Consider the following 11,250-nt stretch of genomic DNA (forward strand, 5'->3'; position numbering starts at 1 on the left):
AGGGGGCGTGGCTGGGCGCTGGGGCGCGCCTGCGCAGTCACGCACTGGCGCCTCGCGGCGGGTCCCGCAGAAAGTAAGCATGGTAAAGACCTGAACTAGTTTATCTCAGCTACCTCGGTGTCGTTTTCGAAATCTTGCTCACTTTTCTTCCTATTTGACTTTCAGATTACTCAGGGGTTAGGAAGTCAAAGTGACTGTCTTACAAGTGAGTGTCAAGGGTCAAGAGGTTCGTTTGTGACAAATCCTGTTTTAGAACCTGGTAGTCAGAATGGGTCGGCTGGGGCCAGTGTCACGACATAATAGAAATACAATTGGAGGAGTAAAGAAACAGACTCGGGCATGCTGCTCAGGGAATTTTATTTTCTTGATTTTTGGTGGGGGGTGCATTTTAAACTAACCAAACAACAAATAAAATGTTTCACAATTCACAGATAAGTAAGGGACAGTGCTATTGGCTGTTTCCTCCAAGTCTCATCTCCATCCTTTACCTCCTCCTGGAGTGGAAATAGAGGCACTTATAAAGACACGTCTTTCCTTAGGAGTCCATGGTAATTGATTTTTTAATAGTAACACATCCCAGACGGTTAAAATAGGCTCACATAAAAGCAAGTCAGGGGAAATACATAAACATTCAGTCTACAAATACGTACTGAGCATCTACTGAATGCCAGTGTTTGGCACTGAGAATACATGGGCAATGAAATAGAATGAATCATAGGGCTTTAAGTCTTGAAAAATACTCACCTAAACCGGTTGCGGGCGTGCACGCCTGTAAACCCGGGAACTGGGTGAGCTAGGAAGATCACAAATTCAAGGCCAGCCTGGGCAACTTAGACTCTGTCTCCAAAAGACGAGGATGGGGATTATTCCTCAGTGGTAAGAGCGCCCATGTCTTTTTGGATTCAAAAATCAGTCTGAGGGACTGGAGTTGTAGCTCAGTGGTAGAGCTCTTGCCTAGCATGTGTGGGACACTGGGTTCGATTCTAAGCACCACATACAAATAAATAAATAAAATAAAGGGCCATCGACAACTAAAAAGAAAATTAAAAATAAATAATTTGGGGGGCTCGGTGAGGCAGCAAATATACTAAATTTGAAAAGATACAGAGATAAGCATGGCCCCTGTGCAAGGATAACTCCAAATTCCATAAAAAAAAAAAAAAAAAAAAAAGGTAATTACCCTGATAGGTAAATTAATCTTTTCTATGAATACAAAGTTATGATAATTTATAAAGCCAATTTACAATTCAAATATTTGTCAAGGCCAGCCACACTGGAGCATGCCTATAATCTAGTGGCTCAGGAGGCTGAGGCAGGAGGATCTCAAGTTCAAATCCAGCCTCAGCAAAAGCAAGGCCATAAGCAACTTAATGAGGCCCTGTCTCTAAATAAAACACAAAATAGGGCTGGGGCTGGGGCTCAGTGGTCAAATACTGGAGTTCAATATCTGGTTCCCCTCCCCCTCCAAAAAAATACAAATTTATCAAAGGGCATAAAATGAATACATATGGTGGTATTCCATTTATAGGAAATTCTAGAACATGACAAGCATGGAAACACATGCCTGTAATTTCAGTGATTCCAGAGGCTGACAGGAAGATCACGTTCCAAGCCAACTTCGGCAGTTTAGCAAGACCCTGTTTCAAAATAACAATAACAACAACAACAAAGGCATGGGGGGGGTGTGTGTTCTATAGTAAGGGTGGAGTAGCATGGTGATCAATGATGATTAAAGTATTCATGTTCTTGGGGACTGCAAAGAAGCAGAAATGTTTTGAGGTGAAGTAAAGAAACGCTTCAGTAATAGAGGTGGTTACATGGGTGCATACATCTGTTAAAACTCTTTCAACAGTACACATAAAATGGATGCATTTTATTGTGTGTAAATTAAACCTCAACGAGAATCTGAAACACGCCCCAGTCCTTGCTTTCTACTCTGTATGTTTATAGCTGGTTGAATGCAGGCACTGGCACTCTTGGCAATGAAAAAAAGAAAAGGAGACAAATTGCAAAGCTTCTGCCTGGATGTGACGCACAATTCTGTCCACACTTCATTGACCAGAGCAAGTCATGGGGTCAACTTGACTGCAAAGGAATGGGATTGCACCACTCTACAATGTGCTCTGGAAAAGCAGAACATTGTGTGTCATCTTCATGACTACACTAATCATTTCTTTTATGGTATGGCTTGAGGAACTGCCACCCTTTAAAGTGTTTGTGTCCAAACTGGGACTAAGAAAATTTGATATTATATTTTTCTGGTGAATGGTCAATTTCATTTGGTAAATTTTAGGATACCTGAAGAGAAGTTATGGAAAAAGATATAGTAAGGTAGGTGCCCCCTGGAGAATTTAAATTTTGTTCATCGGGCAAAATAGAACCATTAAAGGTTTTCAAATGAAGGTGTAAATTATATGACAAATCCAAGGAGTAGTTTGGTGGCTTAGACTAGGAAGATATGGAGGGAAGAGAGAATACATTGGGAGAAGTACTACTGCAAGAGTAGGCTGAGAAATAAAATGGGAGATTATTCTAGTCTGGAAACACCTGATTCTACTCTGGAATTACAGATAGGAATGACCATAAAGACCACCCATCAACATTATATAATTGTTTATTGTCTTTCTTGTTCCACCAAATAAACTTAAGTCAGGTACTTTTCCATTTGACTATAGAGAAATGTCTGGCATATTGTGTGCAATAATTAGATATCTTTAAAGTACGCAGTATGAAATCATTTAAAAGTTAGAGACATTCTTTGCACTTTACCAATATAAAAAGGGTTTTAAGTCCAGTTTAACTTTGCTCATACTATGGATGAATCCAGGACTTTTTCTCTTACTTCAATTTTTTCCCCCTGGGTGCTGAAGATCAAGCGTCACATATGCCAGGCAAGTGCTCCACCACTGAGCCACATGTCCAGTCTCCTACTTCAATAATATTTAGCCATCTTTTGGGATGTAGAATATGTGTAAGTCTAGAAAATTCTAACCATGAGTAAGACTTGTTGAATTTTTAGATTATGTCACATGGTATCATTCCACTGTCTTCTGATCTATTTTTATGGCAAGTCAGTGGACATTCAATGTGCAATGTATCATTTTTCTGTCTTAAGATTTTCTCCTTAATTTTAGTTCCTAGCAGTTTGCCTGTGAAGTATTGTGGTAGTTTACCTCCTCCAAGTAGACACTAGGACATAATTAGACTGGAATGGATTTATTGGGGCAAATTCCTATGAGGGTAAATGGAGAAGTTGCAAGAGGCTGAGACAGGCATATCCTAATGCAGGAGATAAGTACCCTTTGGGCCTTTCTCAGGCAAGATGTCATCAAAGTAGGGTTCACATCTCCTGTGCAGTAGAAGAGAAATAGAAGGTTGGGTAGCAAAATTTTTAGATTACAGTGCTGTTTTAAGAACATTTTGAAAAGGCCAGTGAGTTCTCTAATCAGAGCTCCCTATCAGAGGTATCTTGCAAGAATGGAATTTAGTATCTTTCCTGGGCCAGTCATTGAATGGGAGCCAATAAAGCATAGGCACAATGTGGGAGTGGATTCAGAGCACAGCAGCTGAGGCCATCAGTTACACTTCTCACAGATCTGCAAGGTTCATTTTCATGACTGCCAAAAAGGTACCTATATATGTGGTCATCATCTTTACCCTGTTATGGATTTTGAATTGCTAGAATCTGTAAATTTGTGTCCTTCATCAAATTTGGTAAATTTGTGGCCAGTGTGTATGCTAAATCTTTACTGTTTTTCTATTTTTGCAGTGTCTGGGGTGGAATCCAGGGCCTTCCACATGATAGGCAAGTGCTCTACCACCAAGATACTGAGCTCTACTCCCACCCCTAAATTGCTAGATATTGTCTCACATATCCTTAGGACTCTTCTTTTTTTTTTCAGTCTTTTTTTCCTATGACCTTCAAAATGAATAATATCTGATTATCTTCAAACATATTTTTCATATCATCTCTATTCTTTTGTTAAGCCCATAAGTTATTGCTATTTCTGAATTTCTTTTTGGTTATTTATTTATTGCAGTGCTGGGAAATCAAACCCAAGGTCCCAAGCATGCTAGGCAAATACTCCACCACTGAGCTACATTCCCACCTTGGCTATTATAGTCTCTATTTCGTTGCTGGGATTTCCTATCTTCACATTTTCTTTTCTTTTTTTTTAAAGAGAGAGAGAGAGAGAGAATTTTAATATTTATTTTTTTAGTTTTCGGCGGACACAACATCTTTGTATGTGGTGCCGAGGATCTAACCCGGGGCCGCACGCATGCCAGGCGAGCGCGCTACCGCTTGAGCCACATCCCCAGCCCCATATCTTCACATTTTCATAAAAATATTTTTTCTTTACATTACTGTGCATAGTTACAAGAGCTGTTGTAATGTCCTTGTTTGCCAATTCCAGATGTTGGAAATAGGATCTTGAAGTCAACATCCAATAAAATTTTCTCAATAGTCATGTTTTATATTTCTTTGTATAAACTAATGTTGGATCCTATCCTGGGCATTAGAATGTTATGTTGTAGAGCTGGGGTTTTGGCTCAGTGGTAAAGTGCTTGCTCAGCATGTATGAGGCACTGGGTTCCATTCTCAGCAGTGCATATAAATAAATGAGTAAAATAAAACCCATGAACAACTAAAAATACAAATAATTTTTTTAAAAGAATGTTATGTTGTATAAAACCTGGACGATTCTCTTTGACATGCCTCTGGAGGTGTTTTCTTTTGTTAAGCAAGAAATTAACTTGGTTTGACTCTTTCTTTCTTGGGCAGCACCTTAAATGTCAGTTGTTTTATTCTTAGGCAGGATTTTGTACTCTTTCCTGTGCTCATGTGGTTCAAGATTCAGCCAGAGATTTGGGCCTTTCTCAACTCAGATGTCATACAAGTAGGGTACTCATCTCCTACCTTTCTCTCTCTTCCATGGGCAAATCCCCCTAGAATCTGCATGATTTTGGTTCTATTCCAGGATCTTAATTGTTGTTGTTTTGTATTTTCCCGAGTTTACAGATGTTATATGTAATAGAATAAATCCACTTAAGAACTTGGTCATATCAGAAGCAAAAACTTAAGTAGGTCAAGTGGATGATGGGTAATAAGCTTGAAGGACTGGAATGAATTAAGAGAATCGGAGAGGCAAAGATTAATGAATTTCACGATTAATGCAAGGGAGATGGTCAAAGTAAAAAACAGTGTCCTTCAATTATACACTGTTAGGGTGTAGGCCTGGCAGCAATAACAAATGGAGTTGAATGTATATTTTTCTCAAACCTTCTGTAGTGAATCAGTCTAGGATGGATAGACAACCCAACTTCACACAATTCCTTACATAATCAGGTTCCATTCAGTTTGTTGATCCACCATTCACTAGGGTTTTCCTAATTTTTATGCCAAAATTAAATCACCAGTGTGTTCATCCTCTGAGAGGAGGGAAACAGCAAGTAGAAGACAAGCAATATCAAGCGAAGCATATGTAGAATTTGTACATCCCTAGGGGCTGGGGATGTGGCTCAAGCGGTAGCGCGTTCGCCTGATGTGCATGCGGCCCAGGTTCGATCCTCAGCACCACATACAAACAAAGATGTTGTGACCGCCGAAAACTAAAAGAAATAAATATTAAAATTCTCTCTCCCTCCCTCTCTCTCTCTTTAAAATAAATAAATAAATAAATAAATAAAAATAAAAGAAAGAAGGAAAGACTGAATACTGGGAAAAATAACTATGCTTCAAATATATATTTGGCAAGTTCTCTCTACCCTTACTGTGTGGGGCAAAGGGGGTGGTGTGACCACAGCAAGTATAGTCACAACATTAAGCATGCCAAATGTAGGTCCACAATGTAGTAAAATCAATCATATGCAATTTGTGTCAGCTACACAACAGCCTCATGTAGACTTGCCAGGCACAGTGGCACACGCCTATAAGTCCAGCAACTCTAGAAGCTAAGGCAGTGGTTAAAGTGCCCCTGGGTTAAACCCTTAGTACAAAAACAAAAACAAACAAACAACAACAACAACAAAAACCCCAACACCCTCATGTAGATCTGTCAAATTTACAAGGGAATGCAAAAAAAGGGTACAAAAAAAGACAATAACAACAATGGTAATGCTAGAAGAGAGTAAGAAAAACTCAGTATTTGTTTATCCATGTAAAGTTGATTAAACATAACATCTATGTATATTTTAAATCTGGTTAATCATTTCATGTGATAAAATATTATAAATAAAACATTAATAAACTTCACATTTTAAACTTATAATAAAATATACCCAAATAATACCAAATGTAGAGTTGAGTAATGAAATAATTTTAAACTGGAAATCTGAAGGAAACTGGAAACCTTGAAATATTTATTGTACCTATTCTAGAAAAAAATGAAACATTGTATTGGATTATGATGTATACAATATACTTTAACCTAACTAAATACTATCATTAGTTACATGTATTTTTAATTTCAAAGCATCACATTTTCAATCATATACTTTCTGATAATAGAGATTAAAATATATTTCTGAACAAAAACACACTTAAGCAGCTTAAAAGTTATTTTTCCACACATAAATGAATGATTTGATTTTGCTTTCTTTTATTATCCCAGCAAACATTACACTAGAGGAAATGACTGGGGAAATACAAATAGATTCATTAAAAACAGGCTGATTATTCATTCTAATACATTCAGAAGTATGCAAAACAAATTAATTATATTGCAAAGCTGTAATTCCTTTTTCTAACAAAGCATTGTTTTATAAAACTGTATTGTTGCCATTGATCCCGTTTTAATACAAAATACTTATATACACAATACAATATAAAAGTAAACCGTGTAGTGCCTTTCACAAAGGGATATATTAAGGCACATTACAATATACTAATGTTGACCCAAATTACTTTTTGATTTAGATTAAAACAAAACAGGGTAAGTGTTTCACTTTAAATACCAAAGGAATTTTTTTTTTTAAAGAAAAATTTCTAAAGTACCTTGGGTAACAGCAGCAGCAATATCTAAAAATCCTCCCACTGTATTCTCTAATTTCTAACATATTATTAAGTCAGAATAAAACATTTCCACTCACAGTTTTGCACTTTGCAACAGCAGAAGGTAATAACTTTTTAAAAAAGTCAATCTCAAAGTGACTTCTTAGTCATACATTCTATAGTTCTATTACAAATAAGAAAGTAAAAAAGATACAGCAATAGGGCCTGCCTTAAGATGTCACTGGATAATACATAACAGTATCTACAATTACACATTATAGAACACACTTTATAAATACTATGTGATATGCATAAAAAGGGTAACTACAAGAAAGATAGCAAGTTTTTCAATGAGAAAATTATTTTAAAAGGAAAACATGTAGAACCAATGTTTTCACTCCAATTTCAATTGAGAGCATCCAGATTTTCAATGTTGTTGTTCTCATCTTTTTGGTCAGAAGCACCAGATTTTATACTGGAAGAACAGGATGTGGTTAGGGTATAAGATAGCTATTAAGTATATCCAAATTATTAAAACAGCATATACCAATGGCTTGTATACTATTTCAGACAAGCACAAAAAGCTTATACTGTCAGAGGAAACTTTGAAAGAGTAGAGTCTGTAGTGTCTTAGAGTTGAGGAAAAGGGGCAGTACAGATTGTGGGGAGGTGAGGGGGGAGACAGCACCATAAGTTTTCCTATAATGTAAATGTAACAAAGTTGGTTTTCTACTGTATTGCACCACAGTCCAGAAGTAAAACAACTAAATGAAAAAGTAAGTAAATCTGAATGAAAAAGCTCAAAAGAACAATGTGAGTACCAAACTAAAAATGCTTGAATTAGTTTGTTTTGCATAGGATTTTATAGAACTAAACAATGTTCCATGAAACGAAGACTGCCATCTTATGGAAGTGCATTCTTAAAATTCTCTGATCTGAAATCCTTTAGAAATATTTCTCTATCAAGCTTGAAATGAGCCAAACATTTTAGTGCCCTCAAAATGGTGTGTCTAAAACATCTTAGCATTCTTCCAGCAAGAGAGGTATTCATAGTGTCATCTTATCACATGCTACAGATCTTTACCATCACAAATTACCAGTATTTCCACAAGATGTTCTAATCTCAGTATTGATCAGTAAATTAAAAGTGAAATTCTTAGTTTAACATGGCAATTTTCTTACAGGACAGAGGTCCTTAACCTGTACTTTGTGACAGGTTTCAACATGCCCTGAATGTCCTAAAACTGCATGCAACATTTTTTGCATATGTGTTGCTGTGCACTTTTTTCTGAGAGGAGAGTCCTTGGCTTTCATCAGATTCTCAAAAGAATCAGTGACCCCAAAGATCCATTAATACATGGCAGTGGTTTTCAAGCTGAGCTCTGAGAGGGCCACTTATAGAAAGGTGGGAAGTGTGAACTAATGTTTTCCCCTCCCCTCAATTCAACCAAGACAGCTTTCCCTTTAATGTTACTATACATATGGTCTCCATCAGCTTTCACATGAGGAAAGCTGGAAGTCTGTAAATCACTAAAATTTTGCCTTTTACCTACAGACATTAAGTTTTGATAAAATAATTGCATATCAATGAAGCTTAAGCAAAGGCAATAAAATATGAATTTTACTAAGGTTAGGATGGAGTCCAATTTCCCTTCCTAAAAGATCATCTATATGTATTTTGGTATGAAACCACCTTATATAAATAGAAATATTGAAAAACATTATTAACCTTAAATAAGTTAGGACTTGAATCTTCTACTAAGACCACTATGTAAATTTTCCTGGTTACTAATGGCCATCACAATTAAGAGTTAAGAATTATTTTTCTCACCAGTTAATCTGCTCTTAGATTAAATATTGTCAAACAGCCACATTTTCCTTTGCCAAAAACAATCTGTATATGCAACACTGTTCTGAAAAAAGAAACCTACAACATTGATGACATAATAAAAACTAGTCATTGTACAGAAAAAGTACTTTCCCCCGCTCAGTGCTGGGATTGACGCCAGAGCCTGGCAGTCTACCACTGACCTACATCCTTAACCCCTAGAAAAAGTACTTTTTTTAGTGAGTATGCACAAATAAATTCTAATCAAAGTTTTATATAAACTGAAAGTAATTTCTCTGGCTAAGGTGGAGGAACTTTAAAATTTCAAAGTAAAAATATGAAAGATCTTATCTTTTAGTATTTGAAAAATTTGATTTATGGCAACTTTGTTCCCTTTTAAAACTTGGAAGCAGCAATAATACCAATATGGAAGAAAACTTGTAGTGCTTTGGCTTCTTTTTAAAGCCAGTAATTACTGAGAAAAAAAAAATGCTAAATGAAATATTCCACAGAGGGAGGAAAAAAGACACTTTCATTATTTTTCCTTCTGATGAACATATGTTTCCAACTTGTATTTCCTGTTTCAGCACATTACTTATATAGATTATCATTAGCCTGGGAAAACTCTCCACAGTGATGGCTTAATTTCTCTAGCTTATTTTGTACCCAAAACAAGGTTATGAGGGAAAAGAACTCTGTAAATAAGGGTATGTTTTATATTTGGTTAAAGCAAGATAAAACTAAAACTGTTTTCAAAAAATTTTCAAAAACTCTGGAATTTTAAACTTATTTAGCATATATACAAATAGATACCAGGTTTCTCCTTTTCAACAAAGCACTATTTTTTTATTTTAAGTACTTTAAGTACCAAGAACTGACTATAATATTCAGTTCATAATTTAATTTCCTTATAACAATTTTTTCTACATTACTGATTTAAAAGGCTGGAATAAATTAACATTTTAAAAGAATTTAGGAAAATAAAATATTGTACACAGAGCTCACATACATAGCTCTGCTACATTTGCATAATTTTATTCTTGGAACTTCAAAAAATCCTGCATCTCAGGCCTTTTTCCAATCCTCATTACAAGTATTTCCTAGTGCGTTAAACATACACTAGATCACGATTTTTAATCTCTGAGCCTGTTTGCTGATCATCTTCATCCGACTGTTGCTCTGAGCTTTGTGAATTAATGTAGTCATATTCAATAGGCTTTGGATAATTGTATGGGTAGCCATTGTCATCAAAAAACCTTCGAAAGGTAAATTCATAGAAAGCATGTTCAGGGTGCTTTCCATTTTTGTACCATCCGTTGAGAGTATCATTTACATTTTCTTCCTCATTATCATCACTCCATAACTTATCAGGATCAACAGGATCAAAATTTGATGTATCTGTTGGGTGTGTGATTTTAGGAATGTATGAAGCAGACTGCTGTCTCAGATCACTGGAAAAATCAATTGTTTTAAAAAATGGATGAGCTTTTATTTCATCAGCACCATTCTTCCCTAAGCGATCTTCTGGTCCTCGGCAAAGTTTAATGATCAGATCAGAGGCTTCTGGACTCAGTTTAGCTTGTGGAGGAATGTGAAGAGATGTCTGCCAATTGATAACCTTTAAAGAAGATTTTTAAAAGTTAGGAGGGAAGAGATGAAAACCAAAAATTTCTTCCAAGTTTTATACCAAAACTTTACTGGACTATTGGTTATTTTTAATAAATTGAATAGTATTTTACCCTTCATACATTTAATAATGAATCTGCTGAGAAATAAATTTTCCTCCTGTCCCCTCCTCTCCAGGCAACTTATGAACTTATGTTCACAGAAGACTCAGAATGTTTTTTTTTAACCTGCTTTGTTAAGTCCTTCTGGTAGGGATGACTACTTTCACTACTTTACCCTGCCTCCCCTAAGACATAAACTTGTTCCTGTTATAATATTTCTAATACTATTGTAGTACCTATCTATATCCTGTTGGAGTGCAATATTACATAAGGCTAGAAATTATGTTTTAATTGTCTTTGTATTTCCCAGTACTTGGAAAATTGCTTGGCAAATATTAGATGTTCAATAAATCTTTGTTCTTCTTGAGAGTAAAATGAAATAAAGGAAAAAACGAATATCAAGTGAATTCTCAGAGGCAGGGGGTAATGAGAAAAGACTCAGATCATAGAAATAGATTTTGGGTACACCTGATAAGTGCTCAAATGCATTGTAATTTAATTTGGACATCATCAACCTGAGAGGGAATCAATACATTATTTATCAAATAAGTGAATAAATGAACCCATTTTTCCTTATTCATATTGGTACAAATTAGTTAATGTGGAGGGAAGAAAACTAAACTCCTATAGTAGTATCTGTTCATTTTGAAGTTTTATCCTAGGTTAGAAAAAGGAGATACTTCAACTAATAATTTTTTTGGAGA

General features: G+C 35.8%; 2 protein-coding genes and 1 non-coding gene across 5 annotated transcripts in view; 1 reads left to right on the top strand and 2 right to left on the bottom strand.

Annotated features, from left to right (window-relative positions):
* Positions 1-966, bottom strand: part of Katna1 (katanin catalytic subunit A1) — a 43,299-nt gene extending 42,333 nt beyond the window's left edge. The window contains exon 1 of the mRNA XM_015502129.2: positions 940-966. Within this exon, the coding sequence (XP_015357615.2) occupies positions 940-961 (22 nt within the window). The 5' untranslated portion in view covers positions 962-966. The remainder of the gene's footprint in view (positions 1-939) is intronic.
* Positions 967-1,058: 92 nt separating this feature from the next.
* Positions 1,059-1,167, top strand: LOC125616046. The gene has a single exon (XR_007346661.1). It is a non-coding gene; the product is annotated as a U6 spliceosomal RNA (small nuclear RNA).
* Positions 1,168-6,579: 5,412 nt separating this feature from the next.
* Lats1 (large tumor suppressor kinase 1) overlaps positions 6,580-11,250 on the bottom strand; it is a 44,925-nt gene continuing 40,254 nt past the window's right edge. For all 3 annotated transcript variants that reach the window (XM_048799716.1, XM_015502150.2, XM_048799723.1), the window contains one exon: positions 6,580-10,437. In XM_048799716.1, coding sequence (XP_048655673.1) covers positions 9,928-10,437 — 510 coding nt within the window. In that variant the 3' untranslated portion in view covers positions 6,580-9,927. The remainder of the gene's footprint in view (positions 10,438-11,250) is intronic.

Source organism: Marmota marmota, unplaced genomic scaffold (assembly GCF_001458135.2).
Source record: "Marmota marmota marmota unplaced genomic scaffold, marMar, whole genome shotgun sequence".
Classification (NCBI taxonomy): Eukaryota; Metazoa; Chordata; class Mammalia; order Rodentia; family Sciuridae; genus Marmota; species Marmota marmota.